A 27,783-nucleotide genomic window follows, 5' to 3' on the forward strand; every position below is an offset into this window, starting at 1 on the left:
CCACAGTTTTACTAATGGAATCGAGAATCAGTCTGAACCAAACTTTATATTTACTGGCACAGCACAGAGCAGCTTTTATTAATTAATCCTTCAACTCAACCACATTTCTGAAGATGACTGGCTAGAGAGCAGTATGTTCTAAACATTGAGCAATGTACTTAGTTTGCTTTTTAACCTCTGTTTTGCTCTCAGTTCACTCTGTAAGGGGCACTGAGGCAGTTCCAGATTACTTTTCACGGCCTCTGGGTTATCAAAGAACATCTAAAGCTCTGTCAGAGTTGTTGAGAAGATAAATGCTACAAAAAATGTTGCAATATTCTGTTATAATATTCCCAATCTCATCATGGTGGTGGGTGAAATAAATCATTTCCAGTTCTAATAATTTAAGCTTCTAATAATTTATTTTTCCCTCCAGGTCAACTACAGGTATGAGAGAAAATCTGACCAATAATTGGGATAATAGTACAGTAGATTTAACAAGCCATCCCTTGTTACTTTTTTTCTTTCTAAGATAAGTAAATGATATTTCTTTATGGCACATTAATCTTGTAACCATAAAACTTACTCAAATAATCAGTTTTAAATTTAAATGGTAGCCATTTACCAAGCAAAAACTTTAAACTGCCAGGTAATTAACGATGTGAAATATATAGAAATTACATCCAATTTAAATCATAAAATTGATATGAGCTACTTGCTTCCCATTACATTTTGACATTATCAATTTTCTGAAAGTAAACTTTCATTCATTTTAAAAATGCTTTCTAATTTGTCTCTTATTCCAATTAAATGATAAAGCATGTATGTAAGTTTGATTTAGTGCAATAATTTTCAGTTTTGTTTAAGCAAAACAGCATATGCTCTTGAAATGCATGAATTTCAAAGTAGAAAATAGAAAAATGAGAGATTACATCTTTAGCTTTATTGTATAATCCAATTCTGAGTGGATGGTCAATATGACATTATTTTCATAGTTATTTATAATGTAATAGAAGTAATACTCTTAGTAGAAAAAAAGTATAAACATACAATTCTGTAAATCTCCTTAGTCTAATATTGACTTTTGGAATTTATACATTTAATTTAGGCTTTGATATTATTTAGTCAATCAGCTTTATGATAGGATGGGACAAGAAAGTAAGAATATCCTGAAAGAATATGTTACCAAGAGGGGAAAAATAAATTTTCACCTGGAATGTGACGTTTCAGTTCAAAAGATACTGATGTTTATAGCTTGGTGTAAAGATAGCAAAATAGGCTTTAAACGTCAAAAATGTTTAAAAACAGAAAATGATTGTAATTTCACCAGTACTTACTGCTTATTGTGTCAAATTTTTTGAAATTACATAGCACACAGAAATATTAAAATAGCAACTGAGAATATTAGAGTAAGAGATTATGTACTGTTACAAAATACTTACTTCAAATCCTAAATTTTAAAGAGGCGATAAAAATGGGGAGGTGGGTAAAAAACAGCCTTAGAATGAAATTTTAACTGGCATGAAATAAACACATAGAAAGTGCAAAAAAGAAAATTAATATAAAACATAGTACCCTTTAAAAATCTTTCCTTATACCTTAGTTTTGTTCACAAAAGTAACAATCAGAATCTTGTAATTGATGAGGTGATGTTATATCCTAATCATTTTAATCTAAATATAACATTTTAAAATCAAAGAAATGTATAATACTTTGACTTAATAATAATCTTAACAACTGCAGATAATCTTGTTTGGAACAGATTCCCTAGAATGGAAGAGAGTTTAAAGATCGTTGGGTTCTGTTACCTCTATGGCATAAATCTACCTACATCATTCATGTAAAAATTCATATGAAAATTTCAAAACAAGAAGTCTGCTGTAACTATAGATTGTTATAAAAATCCTTTTTTTTTTTTTTTTTGCCGGAAGGCATGTAGAATTTTAGTTCCCAGATCAGGGACTGAACCTGAACCTCTTGCATTGTAAGCGCAGTGTCTTAACCACTAGATTGCCAGAGAAGGCCCTAAAATTCATTCTTATACCATAATCTATTTTTGTACATATCGTCCTTCTAGATTTTCATTATGCCTTTTAGATCCATATAGAATCATGACTATGACATAATGCTTGCTCTCAAATTACAGAGAAAATACCAAGCTTAATTCTGTAAAACTCATTCAATAACTAAATTCTTTTATTTATTTAATTTTTGTTAAATTTTTATTTTTACTTTATTTTACTTTACAATACTGTACTGGTTTTGCCATACATTGACATGAATCCACCACGGGTGTACATGTGTTCCCAAACATGAACCCCCCTCCCACATCCCTCCCCATAACATCTCTCTGGGTCATCCCCGCGCACCAGCCCCAAGCAGTGTCTATATACTTTCATCAATACTTTGAAATATTTTGAGGCACTGTATTATATCTGTGAAAGCATGTGACACTTTAAATGAATATGTTAGTTGGAAATAACCCTTTTTCCCCATCTTTTACTATTTCTCTAAATTCATATATACCCTTTAATTCCTTGACAAAATATATAACTTTAACCTGATTTATACGAACTTAATAAAAGTTATATTGCAAAGAAAAATAAAAAAGAGAAAATAACAAAATAGTGTTAACAAATAGCTAATAAAATAAATGACAATAAGAGGACAGAAGCATTACAAAAAATAGCTTTCTTCCTGGCTCATTTGAGGAGAAATACAGGCACAAATGAAGAGGCATTGATTGATTCTGATAATCAACAGTGAAGAATTTTGTTACTTAAGTTCTTCTATTTATTCTGTTGATTTGCAAATGCTAATCATCTTTTGCATTATTGGTTTATAATGGCATCCATATTTTTATGTTGTAAAAATCTATAAAAAGAACTAAATATGAAAAAGGATGATTGTCTAATGTCTTGTTCTACATTTAGTAATTAAAATAACTGAAAAGAAAGTATATTCTTTTTTAAAAGGGTCATCTTAAACAAATTACTTAATCTATGTGTGACTTGATTTCCTCAGATGAAACCTGGGGGTAGTAACACAAAACACTGTTGAGAGGATTCAATGAATTAATATCTGTAAAGTTTCAAATAGTACCTGACACTTATTATGAACTATATGTTTGTTGTTGTTCAGTTGCTAAGTCATGTCTGACTCTTTGCAACCTCATGGACTGCTGTGCACGAGGCTTTCCTGTCCTTTACTCTCTCCCAGAGTTTGCCCAAACTCATGTCCACTGAGTCGATGATGCTATCCAACCATCCCTTCCTCTGTCATCCCCTTCTCCTTTTGCCTTCAATCTTTCCCACCATCAAGGTCTTTTCCAGTGAATCAGCTCTTCACATCAGATGGCCAAACTACTGGAGCTTCAGCTTCAGCAACAGTCCTCCCAATGAAGATTCAAGGTTAATTTTCTTTAGAATTGACTGGCTGGATCTCCTTGCAATCCAAGAAACTCTCAAAGGTATTCTCCAGAACCATAATTTGAATGCATCAATTCTTCGGTGCTTGGCCTTCTTTATGGTTCAATTCTCACATCCAAACATGACTACCGGAAAAACCATAGCTTTGACTATATATGGACCTTTGTTGGCAAAGCGATGTCACAGCTTTCTTCCAAGGAGAAATTGTGTTTTAATTTCATGGATGCAATCACCTTCCACAGTGATTTTGGAGCCCAAGAAAAGAAAATCTGTCACTGCTTCCCCATCTATTTGCCACGAAGTGATGGGACCAGATGCCATGATCTTAGTTTTTTGAATGTTGAATTTTAATCCAGCTTTTTCACTCTCTTCTTTCAAGTTTCTCTTCATTTTCTACCATTAGAGTGTTTTTAGAGTTGTATCATCTCAATATCTGAGGCTGTTGATATTTTGCCCAGCAATCTTGATTCTGGCTTGTGATTCATCCAGCCCAACATTTTGCATAATGTACTCTGCATAGAAGTTACATAAGCAGAGTGAGAATATACAGACTTGACATACTCCTTCCCCAATTTTGAACCAGTCTGTTGTTTCTAGTAGAGTTCTGTTGCTTCTTGACCTGCACAGAGGTTTCTCAGGAAACAGGTAAGGTGGTCTGGTAATTCCATCTCTTTAAGAATTTTCCACAGTTCGTTGTGATCCACACAGTCAAAGGTTTTAGCATTGTAAATGAAGCAGAAGTAGATGTTTTCCTGAAATTTCCTTCATTTCTGTATGATCCAACGAATGTTGGCAATTTGACCTCTGTTCTTCTGCCTTTTCTAAACTCTGCTTGTACATATGGAAGCTCTCAGTCACATACTGCTGAAGACTAGCTTGAAGGATTTTAAGCATTACATTGCTAGCATGTGAAATGAGCAGAACTGTATGGTAGTTTAACATTCTCTCTGCTATTGAATACACAACCATATTATTTTTTAAATGTATTTATAAATTCAACAAATAATATTCCAGTGCCTATAATGTATAAAATTTTGTGCTAAGCCCAGGGGATTAAAAAACAAACAAAAATATTGATAAAAATTACCTGTCCTCAAAAAACACCTGTCTTCAGTGTTTGGTGAGAGCACAGAATATCTGTCTAGTAAGCACCAAAATAGAGGTGTTTATATATTATAGGAGTGCATGGGAGTGAATTAGTCTCCAAGAACCTTGATTTTACCAACAACTGTGGGGATCCTTTAATTCAAAGATTTGAAAATATTTGTGAATATTTATTCTAGATACCTGTAAATAGCAAAGTAGGCTGCTTTACATTTTACAAGATACTACCCTAGACTTTCACTCCTTAAAATGTCTCCTTGAAGTTTGTGCTACCAATGTTTGCTTTACAGAGAACTATGGCTTAGAAATACAGTCTTGCCTTATCCCAGACCTGTGAGTTAGGTTTTTAAACTCCTACTTCAGAGTTCTTTCTTTTCAATCATTGATAAAATTACTGTTCAAATTCCATGTGGCATCTTCAAATATTAATTATTCAAATATTTACTATGCTAATACTGAAAGATTAACAGTGGCTATGCATTAATCAAATCTAACTATTTTCAATTTGACAGTGTCAGACAACTATAATGATGGATCCTACTTTCTAAATTAAAAATAACTTACTTTACTTCAAAAATAAATAAAATTAATCAATTCTCCAGTATCTCTGAGTACCTACTATTTATTATCATCCTAAGTATTACAGAAGATTAAAAAAGATTTTGTTATAAAAGAAACTCAAATCTAGTAGACAGAAAGATAATTCTCCTTTAGGAATTAAGCAGACAATAACATATTATGAATAGGTAATGTTGAGGAAATATATAAAGTCATACATTCCATAAAATACTACTTTTTGTTATACATCTCCTCTCTTATCTTCATGACCAATTTCTTCCCACAAGAAACATCAAATCAAATGTTTTGTTTGTATCCAGAATTAATCTGTTTTACACTTAAATACTGAATGCTTAAAAGGATACTTAAAATCTTACAAAGCAAATGCTATTGTCCTTATTTTGTTAATGAGATACATGATTCCAATAAAGTTAATAATGTTTCCTACGTGGTTCTGCTATTAAGTAGAGATGTTATATTTCAAAGCTTTTGATTTTTTTTCTACTAATCTATCTCCCTTGAGAGGCAAAAATTAGGAAATTAATATCGCTTAATATAATCTTTATTTATGGTATTATTAAATAATTATGTTATTATCTACATAATACATTTAATTGAAATCTTTCATTTATTGGGAAACAGAATTTTTCCATGGGATGATGTTAGCAGGGGCAGTTAAAAGTTAGCACCATCCTTTTTATCTGTGCATGAGAGCTACTTTCACTACAATTGTGATGCAACTGTAGTCTCTTAGTGATCTGATAAATTGTATTTATATCACACTATAAAGACTACAATGGTAGGTACTACACTGCACTGATGAACTGAAACACTTCAGTCATTTTACCAGGCTGTCCCAACTCATCTGAAAAACAGCATCTGCATGTTCATTGTACAAAGAATGATTGTCAGATTAGATGCAAAGTGTTACAATAGGATTTTTTGACTAGTCTGCACAAGAGACCGGATATTATGATTCACTAAGGAGCAGAAAGTAAAAATAACAACAATCAATAAAGGTAAGCAGTTTCTCCAGGGATTTTTATCTATTATATATTTAAATCCACTGGTTCTTTAGTAAAACATGAAGTTTGAAAACAATCAACTTTCTTGAATCTTTTTTTTTTAACTTAATAAACCAGTAACTGATGAGACCACATTTTCCAAGAATGTGAATAGATGAAAGACCACATTTTCCAAGAATGTGAAACAGAGAAGGATCCTCTTACAAGCACCCAGCAGTAAACATACTCCTGTCACCAGGTTGAGAGGTGGACGGGTGAGCCAGAACAATTGGTGGAAGAGTTTTAAGCAGATTGCACTTGGCTCTCAGGCCTAGAAATGGGCACAGGAGTGGTCTCTTCTGGGGACTCTTTCTGGCTCACTCTCTTGCAGTTTCCTTACTGACAGTGGATAAGTATCTTCTGCTTCTATCTCCTGGGTCTTCTTGTCCCTCCGGATAGTTTACAAGAACTACCCTCTCCCTGATCAGCTCTGAGAGTTCAAGATGCTCCTGCTTTTGCAGCTGGCCAGACCAACTTCACTCTCTAGGTTTCCTCGGCAAGTCTTCCTCTGCTTCAGTTTTCTGAGGCATAAATCCAGCATTTGACATTAGTGTTTCTAACTGCAGGAAACAGCTTGAAACTCTGTCTGAGTGATTCTCTTGAAGATTTTTCACTAGCCTTGAGAAAGTGAAGTAACTAGAAAGTTACTTCTCCCAACTCCAATCCTCCTCCAAAAGCTGTGGCGGAGACTCAAATTTAGGGCACAGTTCTCTCCACAGAAGTCTTTCCACTCATCTCCTCTGACAGCCCTCTCTACCCTTGAATTAACCAAACTCACAAAATAGGTATTGTTTCTTTTGAAAATCTGCATGGGAAGAGGGTTGTTTAATATTCATAAGAGTATCCTCATACTTACCATACTTATGACTCAGTTTTTTTTAAATGAAATTATGTTCATTAAAAGTCACAATTTATTAAAAGACATCCCACCAACTGGAAGAAAGATTTCTAATGCTCACAGCTACTCAAGTTTGGAAACCTAAATATATACAGAACTTCTCCAAGTTAATACAAAAGAAACACAAATTTCTTAGTAAAGAAATGGACAAAAGATATGGATAGGCAATTTATGGAACAGGAAACATAAATATCCAATAAACACTTACAAAGACATTCAGTATCACTAGAAAGAAGTCAATGTAAATCAAAACCACAATGAGATGCAAGTTTACACGTATAAGATCGGCAAAAGTATAAAACTTTACAAGGCTAAAAGTGGACAAAGGTGTAGACAATGAGGACGACTGGAAAATGGTTTAGTACTGTTTGTTGAAGGGGAAAATGTATGTCTCTTACAACTCTGTCATCCTTTCCAGAGAAACCTTACACCAGAAGTCCATGAATGTTCATAGCAGGGAGGTTTGTGAAGCAAACATTGCAAGCCATGTACATATTCATTCACAGTAAATTGGATAAATAAGTTTTGATACATTTATATAATAGAATATTATACAGCAAAAAATAATTAAATGGGATCTATAAGATAAGCATTTACCAGCACACTACTGGGTGGTAGTGGTGCCTCCTTTATCCTTATAGCTCATGGGCCATCAGAAGGAGCTAACTCTCCTTGACTGGTCCCAGGACAAGAACTAGGACCTCTGTGGGGATGATCTTGAGAGGTAGACTTAGGCGATAAATGAAGAAGACTTTCCTAAACAGCAAGGATGGCCAAGGACACAATAAGCTGTCCTCTAAAGGATGAGCTGTCTGTCACTAGAGGTAAGTGAACAAGGGTTGGGTAACATTTTCATGGGCAGTATATCGAGCATTGAATATCAGTCCTGTAAGGGCAGATTCAGATATTGTTGTTGTTGTTCAGTCTCTCAGTCATGTGTGACAATTTGTGACCTCATGGACTGCAGCACACCAGGTTTCCCTGTCCACCACCATCTCTGGGAGCTCATATCTGTTGAGTCAGTGATGTCATCCAACCATCTCATCCTCTGTTGTCTCCTTCTCCTCCTGCCTTCAATTTCCCCCAGCATCAAGGTCTTTTCCAATGAGTCAGTTCTTCACATCAGGTGGCCAAAGTATTGGAGTTTCAGCTTCAACATCAGTCTTTCCAATGAATATTCAGGACTGATTTCCTTTAGAATTGACTGGTTGGATCTCCTTGCAATCCAAGGTACCCTCAAGAGCCTTCTCTAACACGATAATTCAAAAAGCATCAATTCTTTGGTGCTCAACATTCTTTATGGTCCAACTCTCACATCCATACATGACTACTGGAAAAACCACAGCTTTGACTAGACAGACCTTTGTTGGCAAAGTAATGTCTCTGCTTTTTAATATGCTGGCTAGGTTTGTCATAGCTTTTCTTCCAAGGAACAGGCACCTTTTAATTTCATGGCTGCAGTCACCATCTATACTGATTTTGGAGCCCAAGAAAATAAATTCTATCACTGTTTCCATCATTTTCTCATCTATTTGCCATGAAGTGATGGGACCAGATGTTGATCTTAGTTTTATGAATGTTGAGTTTTAAGCCAGATATTTCACTCTCCTCTTTCACCTTCATCAAGAGGCTGTTTAGTTCCTCTGTGCTTTCTGGCATTAGTGTGGTGTCATCTGAATATCTGAGGTTATTGATATTTCTCCCATCAATCTTGATTTCAGCTTGAGTTTTATGCGGCCTGGCATTTTGTATGATGTACTCTGCATATAAGTTAAATAAGCAGGGTAAAAATACCCCTTTCCCAGTTTGGAACCAGTCCGTTTTTCCATGTCTGGTTCTAACTGTTGCTTCTTGACCTGTATACAGGTTTCTAAGGAGGCAGGTTAGGCAATCTGGTATTCCCATCTCTTTAAAAATTTTCCACAGTTTGCTGTAATCCACATAGTCAAAGGCTTTAGTGTGGTCATCGAAGCAGAAATAAGTGTTTCTTGTTTTTTCTGGAACTCTCTTGCTTTTTTTTATGATCCAATGGATACTGGAAATTTGATCTCTGGTCTCTCTTCCTATTCCAAATCCAACCTGAATATCTGGAAGCTTTTGGTTTGCATACTGTTGAAGCCTATTTTGGATAATTTTGACCATTATTTTACTAACACATGAAAAGAGCTGGATACAGATGACCTTCACCCAGAGGCCCTGTGGTGCTAAGATTCAGTGAGTTTGTAAGGTGAGGTCAAAGAGGACAGGACTGTAAGGTGAGGTCAAAGAGGACAGTTACTAACCAAACTCTGACACATGTATGTGATGAAACTGCTCACTAGTAAAATGGTCTGGACCTTGGCACATGCAACAATATGAATAAATCTCAAAAACTTGCTGAGTGAAAGAAGCCTTGCAAAAGAGACACAAAGTACATGATTCCATTATGACATGCCTCAGTTTCTGATTATTTTTTTTTAATGGGAGAGTTTTAAGGCACCTATTGGTAGATAGTAAATAAAGGCTACAGATCAGTATAGGAGGGAAATTATTAGTAAAGAATCATAAGACTTTACATAAGAACCTACATAAAATTTTATTGTTGTTGTTCAGTAGCTAATTCTTGTCTGACTCTTTGTGACCCCCAAGGACTGCAGCATGCCAGGCTCCTCTGTCCTCCACTATCTCTCAGTTTGCTCAAATTTATGTCCATTGAGTTGGTGATGCTGTCTAACCATCTTACAAAATTTATTTATATTTATGTGCCTTTTCAGTGAGAATCAGTGGTGACAATTCAAGAATACATTTATATGTGTTTCCCACATTTAATTCTATTGATAATACCCAATATAAATTAAAAGACTATCACAACTCTCCTTTGAATAAACTACTACTAATTCAAAATAACATGTTAGGATTATCACAGTAATACATTTATGTGCATTTTCAGTGAGAATCATTGGTAACAATTCAAGAATACATTTATATGTGTTTCCCACATTTAATTCCATTGATAATATCCAATATAAACTAAAAGAATATCAAAACTCCCCCTTGAATAAACTACTACTAATTCAAAATAACATGTTAGGATTATCATAATAATACATTATCTTATCATGATTACAATGAGTAGTTTCTCCTTTATCCTTGGTAAGGGCTTGGTATTAACTTCTAGTTAATAACTACATATAACTTGCCTTGGTTCTGAAAAATATATTGACTTAGTTCAGTTTTTACATTTCACCATCTCCAGTGGCAGCACCCTAGTCCAAGCTACTGTCAGCAATCACTTAAATGGTCTCACTGTAGACATTCAACCTGTCCCCCATTTAGAGGTAAGCTGATAAATATTAACTATGAATTCTCTGGGAGGGGGAAAAGCCTTGATTTATAGAATTTGCCAATTATTGTGGTAAATATACCCATCGAGGCTGAGAGAAAACTTCCAGCATGAGATCACTGAACCTGGAGTTGGGAAGCTATGGTGACAGTTTAGCTCTCCCAAGCCAGCTCCATCACACCAATGCCCCCACTCATGCATGCTCTCACTTCAGTTGTGTCCAACTCTTTGGAACCTAATGGACTATATCCCCCCAGGTGAGTTCTTTACCACTAAAGCTACCTTGAAGGACCAACAATGCCCCACCACATCCAATTTGTTCCTAATAAGAAACCAGAACAAAGTTTTCAAAAGATAAATCTGATTGTGTCACTTCGACCTTACTTAGAAGCATGGGTTTGGTTTTTTTTTTTTCCCCTCCCCTTTACTCCCACCAGCTTTTTTAAATTTCTCCCTGATCCTAGCCATCACAGGATATTAAACAAGCCCTTATCATGCTGGTAAGTTCCACCTTTGCTTTTTCACTTACTTAACTAATATCCTCCATATCTTAGCTCAGGTGTCACTTCCTCAGTGAGTTTTTCCCTGACTTTTTGACCATGTTAAAGCCTCTTAGTATAAAGTCTTGCAACATGATATATTTCTATAGTACAACCATTGTCACTTCCACAGTCTCCCACTGTTTCAATTAATCAACTAATGTGTGTCTTCTTGACTATATCTAAGTTTAATGAGAAGTTTTCAAATCAAAAATCTCCAACCCTGAGCACAATACCAAGAACAAAACAGATACTCAAGAACTATCTATTTTTATGGATTAAATCAATAAATACATGTCTACTTGAAAGGATGAGTGAACATGTTCCCCTGAAATTTGAATAGGAAAGTCGGAAATTAGGTGATAATAGAATCATTTGTGTGTTTCCAGTACAACTAGAGTTTGTTCAACAACTTTAGAAGACATTGTTAAAGTGAAGTCACTCAGTCGTGTCCAACTCTTTGCGACCCCATGGACTGAAGCCCACGAGGCTCCTCCATCCATAGGATTCTCCAGGTGATATTAGGGAGTATGTAAACTTTTCCAAATTTAACATATATACAGTATGAACTTATAAAACCAGATAAAAAGAGCTGATAAAAATTTAAATTTATATGGTTAAGGATTCTCTAAGAATAAAACAGGTTAGTTTTACCTGATATTTAAAAATATACTAAGTAATAGCATCCATGATCTCTTAGAATCATTTCAACAAACCATCCTGAGGTAAACAACATGAACTGCTACATGGAGACCTTGAAACTTAGGCTGAATGACAAATTGTCTAAGGAATGCTTTATTTGTAAAAAATGAAACACTAGATCACATCTCCTAAGAAGTTTAGAACTCTCCCTGTAAAATAAAATACAATCAGAAGTGCACAAAGAAATAACAGAGTAAATTCTGACTCCTGTTATCACCTCCATATTTCTATTTGTACAATTTTCCATAAAATCCCTTCATTGCAGATATTGAGCCATGGTATGTATAAATAGATTCTGTGTATCTCAACAAAAATTTCTAAAAAGAAGCACAAAAAAGTAATCCATTACCAATCATGGAAGCTGTATTCTTTCATTTTCCGCAGATTCCGAATTTAATGTGCATTTCATGAGGTGCTCTTTCCTCAATCTGTGGTTTGATAAATATTTAGATTTGAGTAACATGCTAAATGTTACTAAGCCAATGAAACTAAGCCATGCCCTGTGGGGCCACCCAAAATGGGCAGGCCATGGTGGAGAGCTCTGACACAATGTGTTCCACTGGAGAAGGGAATGGCAAACCACTTCAGTATTCTTGCCGTGAGAACCCCACTAACAGTATGAAAAGGCAAAATGATAGGATACTGAAAAAGGGAATCCCCAGGCTGGTAGGTGCCCAATATCCTACTGGAAATCAGTGGAGAAATAACTCCAGAAAGAATGAAGGGATGGAGCCAAAGCAAAAACAATACCCAGTTGTGGATGTGACTGGTGATAGAAACAAGGTAGGATGCTGTAAAGAGCAATATTGCTTAGGAACCTGGAATGTTAGTCCATGAATCAAGGCAAATTGGAAGTGGTCAAACAGGAGAAGGCAAGAGGGTACATCGACATTCTAGGAATCAGTGAACTAAAATGGACTGGAATGGGTGAATTTAACTCAGATGACCATTATATCTACTACCGTGGGCAGGAATCCCTCAGAAGAAATGGAGTAGCCATCGTGGTCAACAAAAGAGTCTGAAATGCAGTACTTGCATACAATCTCAAAAACAACAGAATGATCTCTGTTCATTTCCAAGGCAAACCATTCAGTATCACAGTCATCTAAGTCTATGCCCCAACCAGTAACATTGAAGAAGCTGAAGTTGAACGGTTCTATGAAGACCTACAAGACCTTTTAGAACTAACACCTAAAAAAGATGCCCTTTTCATTATAGGGGACTGGAATGCAAAAGTAGGAAGTCAAGAAACACCTGGAGTAACAGGCAAATTTGGCCTTGGAATATGGAATGAAGCAGGGCAAAGGCTAATAGAGCTTTGCCAAGAGAACGTACTGGTCATAGCAAATACCCTCTTCCAACAACACAAGGGAAGACTCTACACATGGATATCACCAGATGGTCAAACACCGAAATCACATTGATTATATTCTTTACAGCCAAAGATGGAGAAGCTCTATACAGTCAACAAAAACAAGATTGGGAGCTGACTGTGGCTCAGACAATGAATTCCTTATTGTCAATTTCAGACTTAAATTGAAGAAAGTAGGGAATACCACTAGACCATTCAGGTATGACCTAAATCAAATCCCTTATGATTATACAGTGGAAGTGAGAAACAGATTTAAGGCCCTAGATCTGATAGATAGAGTGCCTGATGAACTATGGACTGAGGTTCATGACATTGTACAGGAAACAGGGATCAAGACCATCCCCATGGAAAAGAAATGCAAAAAACCAAAACGGCTGTCTTGGGAGGCCTTACAAATAGCTGTGAGAAAAAGAGAAGCAAAAGCAAAGGAGAAAAGGAAAGATATGAGCATCTGAATGCAGAGTTCCAAAGAACAGCAAGTAGAGATAAGAAAGCCTTCCTCAATGATCAATGCAAAGAAATTGATGAAAACAAGAGAATAGGGAAGACTAGAGATCTCTGCAAGAAAATTAGAGATACCAAGGAAACATTTCATGCAAAGATGGGCTTGATGAAGGACAGAAATGGTATGGACCTAAAAGAAGCAGAAGATATTAAGAAGAGGTGGAAAGAATACACAGAAGAACTGTACAAAAAATTTTTTAACAACCAAGATAATCACGATGATATGATCACTCACCTAGAGCCAGACATCCTGGAATGTGAAGTCAAGTGGGCCTTAGAAACCATCACTATGAACAAAGTTAGTGAAAGTGATGGAATTCCAGTTGAGCTATTTCAAATCCTGGAAGATGATGTGTGAAAATTTTGCACTCAATATGCCAGCAAATTTGAAAAACTCAGCAGTGGCCACAGGACTGGAAAAGGTCAGTTTTCATCCAATGCCAAAGAATGTTCAAACTACCACACAATTGCACTCATCTGACACACTTGTAAAGTAATGCTAAAAATTCTCCAAGCCAAGCTTCAGCAATATGTGAACCATGAACTTCCAGATGTTCAAGCTGGTTTTAGAAAAGGCAGAGGAACCAGAGATCAAATTGCCAACATCTGCTGGATCATCAAAAAAGCAAGAGAGTTCCAGAAAAACATCTATTTCTGTTTCATTGACTATGCCAAAGCCTTTGACAGTGTGCAGCACAATAAACTGTGGAAAATTCTGAAACAGTTGGGAATACCAGACCACCTGACTTGCCTCTTGAGAAACCTATACGCAGGTCAGGAAACAACAGTTAGAACTGGACATGGAACAACAGACTGGTTCCAAATAGGAAAAGGAGTACGTCAAGGCTGTATATTGTCACCCTGCTTATTTAACCTATATGCAGAGAACATCACGAGAAATGCTGGGCTGGAAGAAGCACAAGCTGGAATCAAGATTGCTGGGAGAAATATCACTAACCTCAGATATGCAGATGACACCACCCTTATGGCAGAAAGTGAAGAGGAACTCAAAAGCCTCTTGAGAGTGAAAAAGTTGGCTTAAAGCTCAATATTCAGAAAACGAAGATCATGGCATCTGGTCCCATCACTTCATGGGAAATAGATGGGGAAACAGTGGAAACAGTGTCAAACTTTATTTTTGGGGGCTCCAAAATCACTGCAGATGGTGACTGCAGCCATGAAATTAAGATGCTTACTCCTTGGAAGAAAAGTCATGACCAACCTAGATAGCATATTCAAAAGCAAAAACATTACTTTGCCAACAAAGGTCCATCTAGTCAAGGCTATGGTTTTTCCAGTGGTCATGTATGGATGTGAGAGTTGTACTGTGAAGAAAGCTGAGTGCCAAAGAATTGATGCTTTTGACCTGTGGTGTTGGAGAAGACTCCTGAGTGTCCCTTGGACTGCAAGGAGATCCAACCAGTCCATTCTAAAGGAGATTTGTCCTGGGTGCTCTTCGGGAGGAATGATGCTAAAGCTGAAAGTCCAGTACTTTGGCCACCTCATGTGAAGACTTGACTCACTGGAATAGACTCTGTGCTGGGAAGGATTAGGGGCAGGAGGAGAAGGGTACGACAGAGGATGAGATGGCTGGATGGCATCAGTGACTCAATGGACCTGAGTTTGAGTGAACTCCAGGATTTGGTGATGGACAGGGAGCCTTGGTGTGCTGCAACTCATGGGGTCGCAAAGAATCGGACGCAACTAAACTGAACTGAATTGTATTTTAATGTATTTAGAAGTCTATAGTTTTAAAATAGTAATTCTGAGTTTTAAAATTAATGTTACTAATATTACTACCTATTTGAGCATCCATTGTTTTGACTTCCCAGCATCCATACCTGCCTTCTTCTACCAAGATGACCCATATTTTGAGAGTAGACCTGCTTTTTCCTCTTATCTCTACACTCTCCTCCAGGGTTTGTCAAGTCTCCTGGTTCTAGTCAATCAAATCATCAAATATTCTTGGGTATAGTGATCGCTTCAACACAGTCATGTCAAATAAGCTAGGCTGGTCAAAGCCAATGACACTCATATATAGGACACTCATTGTTTGGATTAAAGGGAATGAGAAACCATTTATTACCTCTGGATTTGATGAAAAAATAAAACTTCATTGCAGAACCTCCTGAAGGCACTAATATCACTAGAGGAACCTCTCTGAAAGTAGAAACTACAGATCAGAAAGTAGAGAAAAGAGATGCAGATGGAGAAAATAATTCTCCATGATATTGTCTGAGTACCAGATTTAACCATACTTCAGGAATTTTCTACCTCTATACTTTCAATTACATGAGCCAGTTACAACCACCACCCTTGATTTTTCAGAAATCAATTTACATTGAGGCTTCTCTCATTGGTAACTAAGAGTTTTAAATTAATCACTACATCTGAATTATACTGTGTTCCTGTCATACAGTCATGAGAAAGTAAAGTATCAGTTGCTCAGTTGTGTTTGACTCTTTAAGACCTCATGGATTGTAGCCCACCAGGCTGCTCTGTCCATGGAATTCTCCAGGCAAGAATACTGAAGTGGGTAGCCATTGCTTTCTCCATGGGATCTTCCAGCCACACAGCCATACCTATCACTTAATTCTTAAAACAGCAGTGTGAAGTATGGAGGCCATACGTAATCTCCATTTGATAGATAACCACTATTTGAATGGCTTCATTAAGCTCACACTGAACACACATGTTAGAAGAGATCTGAAATATGAGAAGTATATGCCTTTCTGGTCAGCTCAAATGGTAACACAAATATAATACAAACATTAATGAAGTAATCAATAACTAATTGAATGTGAGTGTGAGGGAAAAACATATTGAAATTTTTAAGAAAATAAGAATAATGATTGCTTTACATAAATACAGACATCAGAAGGAAAAAGCTTGAGGGGGCTAGTGCTAAGTCGCTTCAGTCATATCCAGCTCTTTGCAACCCTATGGACTGCCGCCTGTTAGGCTCCTCTGTCCATGGGATTTTTCCAAACAAGAATATTGGAGTGGGTTGCCATTTCAGTCTCCAGGGTATCTTCCCAACCCAGGGATTGAACCTTCCTCTCTTATATCTCCTGCCCTGGCAGGTGGGTTCTTTACCACTACCGCCACCTGGGAAGCGTTTGAGGGGGATAGAGGAGTCATTAATTTGGTTCAAACAAACCTAGTGTAAGATTCTGGTAGGACACCTAGTTAGACAAGCCAAATGAAGAACTTGATACATTAGATTGCATTAGGAAGAGTCTTCAGGAGAAGAGCATGTACCTGTAAATCATCAGATCAATAATGTTGATAGTTGGAAGCTATGAAAGGGGAAACATAACTAAAACTTCTGTGGATTTTTAGATTTCAGATCCTTTAACAATATCACTTCACATAACACTCAAAATGACCCTGTAAAGATGGTGATATCATGCTCATAACAGATAAGAAAAAAAAGAGACAGAGTGTAAAGCAAAATGTCTCAAATTTTCTCCTAATATGTAGAAAAGTTTTTAACTAATATCTCTCTGATTCAGAAAAACAAAAACAAAACTTTAAAAAAAAATGACTAATCCTATTAAGGGAGAGTGTTTAAAAAAGAAAGTAGATTCAGAGAACACAGAGGAGTATCAGAGTGAATGTAGGGTAACAGAAATAACCAGTTAACAAGTACTGTCTACTTCAATATAGACCTAAGAATAAAGACGAATGAATATTTATGAAGTCACTAAGAATGGAAAATATATTTTATGTAAGCAAATAATACGATTCCCCAGTTTTAAATAGAGTCACTAAAAGATAATTAAGGAATTTAAAATCCAACTTACAAATATATAAACTCACATACCTTGCAAAAAATGCATTTGAGTTTTCTAATATAATTCAACTGGCACATGTAAGATGTAACTTTCTTCCTATTAGACAAAAAAAGGCTTTTCAAACCTAAAAATTACACTATATTAACAGTAGTTCACTTTTAGATTGTATTAAAAATGAATTACAATCATTATTTCTGAATTGGTTAGTATTTCTTTCCTCTACAATGAGAATATTAACATTATTTTCATGCCATCAAATATAAACATTGCTCCACTTGAATTCAACATTACTGTATATAACTTTAGGAGATTTTCTAATTGATTTCACAGAGTATCAGACACTATCATATTCCAGGAAACTTGGTCTTCAGGAACATTTCCAGTAGAAAGACATCAAGAAACAAACAAGTATGATAAAGTTAATCTAATAGATGAAAGTGAAAAAGGAGAGTTAAAAAGTTGGCTTAAAGCTCAATATTCAGAAAACTAAGATCATGGCATCCGGTCCCATCACTACATGGCAAATAGATGGGGAAACAGTGGAAACAGTGGCTGAGTTTAGTTTTTTGGGCTCCAAAATCACTGGAGATAGTGATCGTAGCCATGAAATTAAAAGACGCTTACTCCTTGGAAGGAAAGTTTTGACTAACCTAAACAGCATATTAAAAAGCAGAGACATTACTTTGCCAACAAAGGTCCATCCAGTCAAGGTTATTGTTTTTCCAATAGTCGTGTATGGATGTGAGAGTTGGAGTATAAAAAAAGTTGAGCACTGAAGAACTGATGCTTTTGCACTGTGGTGTTGAAGAAGACTCTTGAGAGTCCCTTGGACTGCAAGGAGATCCAACCAGTCCAACCTAAAGGTCCTGAGTCTTCACTGGAAGGACTAATGTTGAAGCTGAAACTCCAATACTTTGGCCACCCGATGCAAAAAGCTGACTCATCTGAGAAGACCCTGATGCTGGGAAAGATTGAGGGTAGGAGGAGAAGGGGACAGCAGAGGATGAGATGATCGGATGGCATTACCGACTCAATGGACATGGGTTTGGGTAGACTCCAGCAGTTTGTGATGGATAGGGAGGCCTGGCATGCTGCAGTTCATAGGGTCGCAAAGAATTGGACACAACTGAGTGACTGAACTGAACTGAATAGAAGAAAACACTAGGTACTTCAGGGTAACTCCTTCTGTTACCAGGAAGCCTTGGCAACACCATACATCCCCTAGTCTCCAAGCTAAGACTTTAAAGCAAGCATGAAAACACTTTCACAAGTTGGTTGTCCCTTTTAATTTACTTAATACATAACTAGAAATAAACCTAGTTTATTAGATACTGCAACTTCATGTATCTTATATTTACTACTATGAATTTAATTCTTTCGGCCATTATAAGAAAAAGTATTATTTATTCAATAAAAGATCAAATATAAATTAAGTGACACTTGATCTGTTTAAATGGAAAAATATGCAAACTTTAACCAGTGTAAAGTTAAAAATGAATTACTTATAAAGTACAAACCTGTTTAAGCCCAAGAAATGTATATATGAAAATGTTCATATTTTGCACCATTGAAGCTTACAACTATAAAATAAGGGTTCCAAGAACAGTACATACATAATCATAGTATTAAGAAAATAAAGGCTTCAGTCTACTTACTCACATCACCGAGATAAGGTATCAAAGTGAAACCTGAATGGTGTATAGTTCAAACACATAACTTCAGAAGACAGAAGTTATTCATTGAGGCATTACAGGATAAATCATTTTTTAATATGCATAATTTATTTCTGTTCTCTCAATATACAAATATCAATATATTCATTATAAATCACAATTTCTGAGGGATCTAACTTTGATCAGTTATCTAATTATCTAATAAAGTTTACAAAACTTGAAAAACCAAATGAACAACTTACTGTTTTGAAGGTTCACGCAATTTAAATTCTTCTCTTTTCTTCATCTCTATGGTGGGTTCCATAGGAGTGAGAACTACAGCAGCACATGAAACCACAGAATGGTATGAATCCTCCCGGCAAACTGTTTTATTAGAAATAATAATTATAAATGTCATAATTATTTCTTAACTATTCTCTTTTTAAATTTCAGTCAAATGAGATAATTCAACTAAAATATTATCATTAAATTATCTTTAATTATCACTTTCTAGTCTGTCTTTCCACTGACCTTAGTACTTTTTCTTTTCTTTCTTTAAGCTACACAGTGGAAAATGTGTTGCCTACACTTTATAATTCTTCCATTTATAAAAGCTTTTCATTGAAAAATAAGAAGTACATAAATTAAACACAGTTAATCTTCACAAGTGAGTGAGTGAATGAGTGAAAGTCTGTCAGTCGTGTCTGACTCTTAGTGACCCCAAAGACTATACAGTCTATGGAATTCCCCAGGACAGAATACTGGAGTGGATAGCCTTTTCCTTCTCCAGGGGATCTTCCCAACCCAGGTCTCCCGCATTGCAGGTGGATTCTCTGCCAGCTGAGCCACAAGGGAAGCCCAATCTCCACAAATCACTCCACACATAAGAGATGCTAATCATGACCAGTGACACACATACTGCTTCTTTCAAAGCCTGTCATGGAAATGCAAGCTGATACTCAGTTTAAGCACAGAGGTCTAAGTGTACAGGTGCATTGCTTCCTTCTCTCCTAGTAATAAACCCAGGTGACATTTTATAAAAGGATAATCAAAGGAAGTCACTTGTCAATGGAAATCAAAGTGCAGCAAAGAAATAAAAACTGATAGCAGTGGAAATGATATTTGAGTTGATTGTAAATGAATGACCAATAATCACTGATCTCAGTACTCATTTCAAGAACCATGACTGGGACAATGATGTAGAAAGAAGCAAATACTAAAGATGACAGCACACATTAGTGAAAGAGAGGACAAAAATACAATCGGAGCATGCAAGTCAGCCAAATAGTGTAGAGCTGTGATCTCAAAGAAAAGAGATGTAAGAAATGATCCCAGTGTTCTTCAATTTTACCCTAAAAGTATCTGGTGAATTATTAATCTGCTTAGCACTGGAGTCTAAGATATAACACAGAGACCACTAAAAGAAAAGCTGAATCTGAAGCACTCTTGTGGCACTCAAGAGTCAAAGATTTCTGCCCAGCATGTGCCAAAGATGAGGAGCCCAGGTTTCCTCATCATCTCTCCAATACCATCAAATTTTTAAACTTAATTTTCTCTACTTATTCTTGGCATGAGCTTTGAGTCCGAAACAAATAAATTTATCACAGCTGGGAGAATAAAACTATTTTATATTTTAAATTTTCACTGTTGCCTTAAACACTGCTAGTGATGAAACAGACTAAGGATGAAAATTACTGATTCGTTCCTCTGAGATCACATTCACTTATTCAACGAATACTTAGTAAAATAACTTGCATATTCCAAGAAATATGCTTAATGGTAGTATTCTCCTGTGGGCAAGAAAGAAATGTTCTCTCTTCTCCCAAGTTTTAAAAAAAGTCTTAATTTCTTCTAGAGATATCTCTCAAGAATTAGAGCAATAAACTTCTGACCAGATGAAAACATTTACCTAGATCTCTAGGAGGGAATACCAAGAAACGGGAATACCAGACCACCTGACCTGCCTTTGAGAAATCTGTATGCAGGTCAAGAAGCAACAGTTAGAACTGGATATGAAATAACAGACCAGTTCCAAATCGGGAAAGGAGTATGTCAAGCCTGTATATTGTCACCCTGCTTATTTAACTTACATGCAAAGTATATCATGAGAAATGCTGGACTGGATGAAAGACAATATGGAATCAAGATTGCCGGGAGAAATATCAATAACCTCAGCTATGCAGATGAAAGTACCCTTATTGCAGAAAGCAAAGAGGAACTAAAGAGCCCCTTGATGAAAGCGAAAGAGAAGAGTGAAAAGGTTGGCTTCAAACTCAACATCAGAAAACTAAGATCATGGCATCTGGTCCCATCACTTCATGGCAAACAGATGGGGAAACAGTGGCTGACTTTAGTTTTTTGGGCTCCAAAATCTCTGCAGATGGTGGCTGCAGCCATGAAATTAAGACACTTGCTCCTTGGAAGAAAAGTTATGACCAACCTACACAGCTTATTAAAAAGCAGAGATATTACTTTCCAACAAAGGTCCATCTAGTCAAGGCTATGGTTTTTCCAGTAGTCATGTATGAATGTGACACTTGGAATATAAGGAAAGCTGAGCGCCAAAGAACTGATGCTTTGAACTGTGGTGTTGGAGAAGCCTTGAGAGTGCTTGGACTAAAATAGGGGATCCAACCAGCCCATCCTAAAGGAAATCAGTCCTTAATGTTCATTGGAAGGACTGACCCTGAATCTGAAGCTCCAAAACTTTGGCCACCTGATGCAAAGAACTGACTCATTTGAAAGACCCTGATGCTGGGAAAGATTGAAGGTGGGAGGACAGGATGACAGAGGATGAGATGGTTGGATGGCATCACCGAATCAATGGATATGAGTTTGAGTAAGCTCCAGGAGTTGGTGATGGACAGGTTTCCAACTTTGTCAGTGTTTCATTTGCTATTATTTTCTCCCATTCTGAAGGCTGTCTTTTCACCTTGCTTATAGTTTCCTTCATTGTGCAAAGGCTTTTAAGTTTCATTAGGTCCCATTTGTTTATTTTTGCTTTTATTTCCATTACTCTGGGAGGTGGGTCATAGAGGATCCTGCTGTGATTTACATCAGAGAGTGTTTTGCTTATGTTTTCCTCTAGGAGTTTTATAGTTTCTGGTCTTACATTTAGATCTTTAATCCACTTTGAGTTTATTTTTGTGTATGGTGTTAGAAAGTGTTCTAGTTTTGTTCTTTATAAGTGGTTGACCAGTTTTCCCAGCACCACTTGCTAAAGAGATTGTCTTTTCTCCATTGTATATTCTTGCCTCCTTTCTTACACTGTTGGTAGGAATGCAAACTAGTATGCCCAGTATGGAGAACAGTGTGAGGATCCCTTAAAAAAACTGGAAATAGAACTGCCATACAACTCAGCAATCCCACTGCTGGGCATACACACCGAGGAAACCAGAATTGAAAGAGACACGTGTACCCCAATGTTCATTGCAGCATTGTTTACAATAGCCAGGACATGGAAGCAACCCAGATGTCCATTGGCAGACTAATGGATAAGAAAGCTGTGGTCATTTACACAATGAAATATTACTCAGCTATTAAAATGAAAGCATTTGAATCAGTTCTAATGAGGTTGATGAAATTGGAGCCTATTATACAGAGCGAAGTAAGTCAGAAACAGAAACACCAATATTAACACATATATATGGAATTTAGAAAAATGGTAATGATGACCCTATATCCAAGATAGCAAAAGAGACACAGATGTAATGGACTCTGTGGGAAAAGGCGAGGGTGGGATGATTTGAGAGAATAGCATTGAAACATGTATATTATCATATGTGAAATATATCGCCAGTCCAGGTTTGATGCATGAGACAGGGTGCTCAGGGCTGCTGCACTGGGATGACCCTGAGGGATGAGATGGGGAGGGAGGTTGGAGGGAGGGTCAGGATGGGGAACACATGTACACCCATGGCTGATTCATGTCAATGTATGGCAAAAACCACCACAATACTGTAAAGTAATTAGGCTCCAATTAAAATAAATAAAAAAGAAAAAAAAGGCAATGGAAATGAAAAAAGTCTATATATTGAAATGATATTTATTTAAAATCTCAGATAAAATACCTTACAGATTTTTTTTTTTACCTTACAGATTTCTAACCATGCAGAGAGAAATTTAAATATTTCTGATACAAACAGTTAATTAATGCTAGATTCTGAAAAGAGTCTACACTACAAGATCAAAGAAAGTAAAATGAGAATAATAACTGTTAGCCAATACAAGTCTCTACCTTACCGCTTTGCTAATAAGGAAATGAGCACACAGTTTTAAACATGCTAGAGATATAAGAAGAAAACAACACACAATCTTTATGGAATAGCTGTTCATAATTGTTCATATTTTTTCACATTGGTAACATTAAGTAGAAAAATTTTTACGAAAAGTGTTAGAGTAAGATAATTTGATTATGCTAATTATTTTGAAAAAGGAGCAACTCCACGTCCAAGGAGCGGTGGCTGTGTGGGCGCAGAAGGGCCGAGAGAAGCTACTCCATGTTCAAGGTCAGGAGGGGCGGCGGTGAGGAGATACCCCTTGTCCAAGGTAAGCAGCAGTGGCTGAGCTTTGCTGGAGCAGCCGTGAAGAGACACCACACATCCAAGGTAAGAGAAATCCAAGTAAGACATCAGAGGGCAGACACACTAAAACCACAATCACAGAAAACTAGTCAGTCTAAAACCACGGACCACAGCCTTGTCTAACTCAATGAAAAAAAAGCCACGCCGTGTGGGGCCACCTAAGATGGGCGGGTCATGGTGGAGAATCTGACAGAATGTGGTCCACTGGAGAAGGGAAAATTCTCCAATCAGGCTTCAGCAATACGTGAACCATGAACTTCCAGATGTTCAAGCTGGCTTTAGAAAAGGCAGAAGAACCAGAGATCAAATTGCCAACATCTGCTGGATCATGGAAAAAGCAAGAGAGTTCCAGAAAAATATCTATTTCTGCTTTATTGACTATGCCAAAGCCTTTGACTGTGTGGATCACAATAAACTGTGGAAAATTCTGAAAGAGATGGGAATACAGACCACCTGACCTGCCTCTTGAGAAACCTATATGCAGGTCAGGAAACAACAGTTAGAACTGGACTTGGAACAACAGACTGGTTCCCAATAGGAAAAGGAGTACGTCAAGGCTGTATATTGTCATCCTGATTATTTAACTTATATGCAGAGTACATCATGAGAAACACTGGGCTGGAAGAAGCACAAGCTGGAATCAAGATTGCTGGGAGATATGTCAATAAGCTCAGATATGCAGATGACACCACCCTTATGGCAGGAAGTGAAGAAGAACTCAGAAGCCTCTTGATGAAAGTGAAACAGGAGAGTGACAAAGTTGGCTTGAAGCTCAACATTCAGAAAACGAAGATCATGGCATCTGGTCCCATCACTTCATGGGAAATAGATGGGGAAACAGTGGAAACAGTGTCAGACTTTAAATTCTGGGCTCCAAAATCACTGCACATGATGACTGCAGCCATGAAATTAAAAGACACTTACTCCTTGGAGTTAGACAAGGCTGTGGTCCTAGTGTGAGTAGATTGACTAGTTTTCTGTGATTATGGTTTCAGTGTGTCTGCCCTCTTGCAACACCTACCATCTTACTTGGGTTTCTCTTACCCTGGACGTCGGATATCTCTTCACAGCTGCTCCAGCAAAGCACAGCTGCTGCTCCCTACCATGGACTAGGGGTATCTCCTCATCTGCGCCCCTCCCGACCTTGAATGTGGAATAGCTCCTCTAGGCCCTCCGGTGCCCCTGCAGCCACCGTTCCTTGGATGTGGGGCAGCTCCTCGCGGCTGCCACCCCTGGCCTCGGGCAGGGGTAGCTCCTCTTGGCTGCTCCTGCGCTGTCGCAGCCTGGCACTCTCAGACGCCGCCCCTGTCCTCGGACGTGAGATAACTCCTTTAGGCTGCTGCCCCTGACCTTGGACGTGGGGTAGCTCCTCTCAGCCACGCTCTGCGCGTCATCGCAGCCGCGGGCAATGGTCCTAATGTAATCACACTAGGACCACAGCCTTGTCTAACTCAATGAAACTAAGCCATGCCCTGTGGGGCCACCCAAGATGGGAGGGCATGGTGGAGAGGTCTGACACAATGTGGTCCACTGGATAAGGGAATGGCAAACCACTTCAGTATTCTTGCCTTGAGAACCCCATGAACAGTATGAAAAGGCAAAATGATAGGATACTGAAAGAGGAACTCCCCAGGTCAGTAGGTGCCCAATATGCTACTGGAAATCAGTGGAGAAATAACTCCAGAAAGAATGAAGGGATGGAGCCAAAGCAAAACCAATACCCAGCTGTGGATGTGACTGGTGATAGAAGCAACGCCTAATGCTGCAAACAGCAATATTGCATAGGAACCTGGAATGTTAGTCCATGAATCAAGGCAAATTGGAAGTGGTCAAACAGGAGGTGGCAAGAGTGAATGTCAACATTCTAGGAATCAGTGAACTAAAATGGACTGGAATGGGTGAATTTAACTCAGATGACCATTATATCTACTACTGTGGGCAGGAATCCCTCAGAAGAAATGGAGTAGCCATCATAGTCAACAAAGGAGTCCAAAATGCAGTACTTGGATGCAATCTCAAAAACGACAGAATGATCTCTGTTCCTTTCCAAGGCAAACCATTCAATATCACGGTAATCCAAGTCTATGCCCCAACCAGTAACGCTGAAGAAGCTGAAGTTGAACGATTCTATGAAGACCTACAAGACCTTTTGGAACTAACACCCAAAAAAGATGCCCTTTTCATTATAGGGGACTGGAATGCAAAAGTAGGAAGTCAAGAAACACCTGGAGTAACAGGCAAATTTGGCCTTGGAATACAGAATAAAGTAGGGCAAAGACTAATAGAGTTTTGCCAAGAAAATGCACTGGTCATAGCAAACACCCTCTTCCAACAACACAAGAGAAAACTCTACACATGGACATCACCAGATGGTCAGCACCGAAATCAGATTGATTATATTCTTTGCAGCCAAAGATGGAGAAGCTCTATACAGTCAACAAAAACAAGACCAGGAGATGACTGTGGCTCAGATCATGAACTCCTTATTGCCAAATTCAGAGTTAAATTGAAGAAAGTAGGGAATACCACTAGACCATTCAGGTATGACCTAAATCAAATCCCTTATGATTATACAATGGAAGTGAGAAATAGATTTAAGACACTAGATCTGATAGGTAGAGTACCTGATGAACTATGGAATGAGGTTCGTGACACTGTACAGGAGACAGGGATCAAGACCATCCCCATGGAAAAGAAATGCATTAAAGCAAAATGGCTGTCTGAGGAGGCCTTACAAATAGCTGTGAAAAGAAGAGAGGCAAAAAGCAAAGGAAAAGGAAAGATACAAGCATCTGAATGCAGAGTTCCAAAGAATAGCAAGAAGAGATACGTAAGCCTTCCTCAGCGATCAATGCAAAGAAATAGAGGAAAACAACAGAATGGGAAAGACTAGAGATCTCTTCAAGAAAATTAGAGACACCAAGGGAACATTTCATGCAAAGATGGGCTCAATAAAGGAGTGACATGGTATGGACCTAACAGAAGCAGAACATATTAAGAAGAGCTGACAAGAATACACAGAAGAACTGAACAAAAAAGATATTCATGACCAAGATAATCACGATGGTGTGATCACTCACCTACAGCCAGACATCCTGGTATGTGAAGTCAAGTGGGCTTTAGAAAGCATCACTACAAACAAAGTTAGTGGAGGTGATGGAATTCCAGTTGAGCTATTTCAAATCCTGAAAGATGATGCTGTGAAAATACTACACTCAATATGCCAGCAAACTTGGAAAACTCAGCACTGGCCACAGGACTGGAAAAGGTCAGTTTTCATTCCAAACCCAAAGAAAGGCAATGCCAAAGAATGCTCAAACTACCACACAATTGCACTCATCTCACACGCTAGTGAAATAATGCTCATAATTCTCCAAGCCAGGCTTCAGCAATACATGAACCGTGAACTTCCAGATCTTCAAGCTGGCTTTAGAAAAGGCAGAGGAACCAGAGATCAAATTGCCAACATCTGCTGAATGATGGAAAAAGCAAGAGAGTTCCAGAAAAACATGTATTTCTGGTTTATTGACTATGCCAAAGCCTGACTGTGTGGATCACAATAAACTGTGGAAAATTCTGAAAGAGATGGGAATACTAGACCACCTGACCTGCCTCTTGGGTAAACCTATATGCAGGTCAGGAAGCAGCAGTTAGAACCGGACATTGAACAACAGACTGGTTCCAAATAGGAAAAGGAGTATGTCAAAGCTGTATATTGTCACCCTGCTTATTTAACTTCTATGCAAAGTGAATCATGAGAAACGTTGGGCTGGAAGAAGCACAAGTTGGAATCAAGATTGCCGGGAGAAGTATCATTATCATCAGATATGCAGATGACACCACCCTTATGGAAGAAAGTGAAGAGGAACTCAAAAGCTTCTTGATGAAAGTGAAAGAGGAGAGTGAAAAGTTGGCTTAAAGCTCAACATTCAGAAAACCAAGATCACGGCATCTGGTCTCATCACTTCATGGGAAATAGATGGGCAAACTGTGGAACAGTGTCAGACTTTATTTTGGGGGGCTCCAAAATCACTGCAGATGGTGACTGCAGCTATGAAATTAAAAGACACTTACTCCTTGGAAGAAAAGTTATGACCAACCTAGATAGCATATTCAAAAGCAGAGACGTTACTTTGCCAACAAAGGTCCATCTAGTCAAGGCTATGGTTTTTCCAGTGGTCATGTATGGATGTGAGAGTTGGACTGTGAAGAAAGCTGAGTGCCAAAGAATTGATGCTTTTGAACTGTGGTGTTGGAGAATACTCCTGAGCGTCCCTTGGA

The 27,783-nt window shown here is 37.6% G+C and overlaps 1 protein-coding gene across 7 annotated transcripts in view; it reads right to left on the reverse strand.

The window, feature by feature from the left end:
* The window catches only part of CCSER1 (coiled-coil serine rich protein 1), a 1,491,420-nt gene that overhangs the window by 1,131,431 nt on the left and 332,206 nt on the right, over positions 1-27,783 (reverse strand). For all 7 annotated transcript variants that reach the window (XR_009600997.1, XM_060416879.1, XM_027970872.2 and 4 more), the window contains exon 5: positions 19,183-19,303. Coding sequence is in view for 6 of the 7 variants with exons in the window: in XM_060416879.1 (XP_060272862.1) it covers positions 19,183-19,303 (121 nt within the window). In the remaining variant the exon portion in view is untranslated. The remainder of the gene's footprint in view (positions 1-19,182; positions 19,304-27,783) is intronic.

This window comes from Ovis aries, chromosome 6 (assembly GCF_016772045.2).
Source record: "Ovis aries strain OAR_USU_Benz2616 breed Rambouillet chromosome 6, ARS-UI_Ramb_v3.0, whole genome shotgun sequence".
Lineage (NCBI taxonomy): Eukaryota > Metazoa > Chordata > Mammalia > Artiodactyla > Bovidae > Ovis > Ovis aries.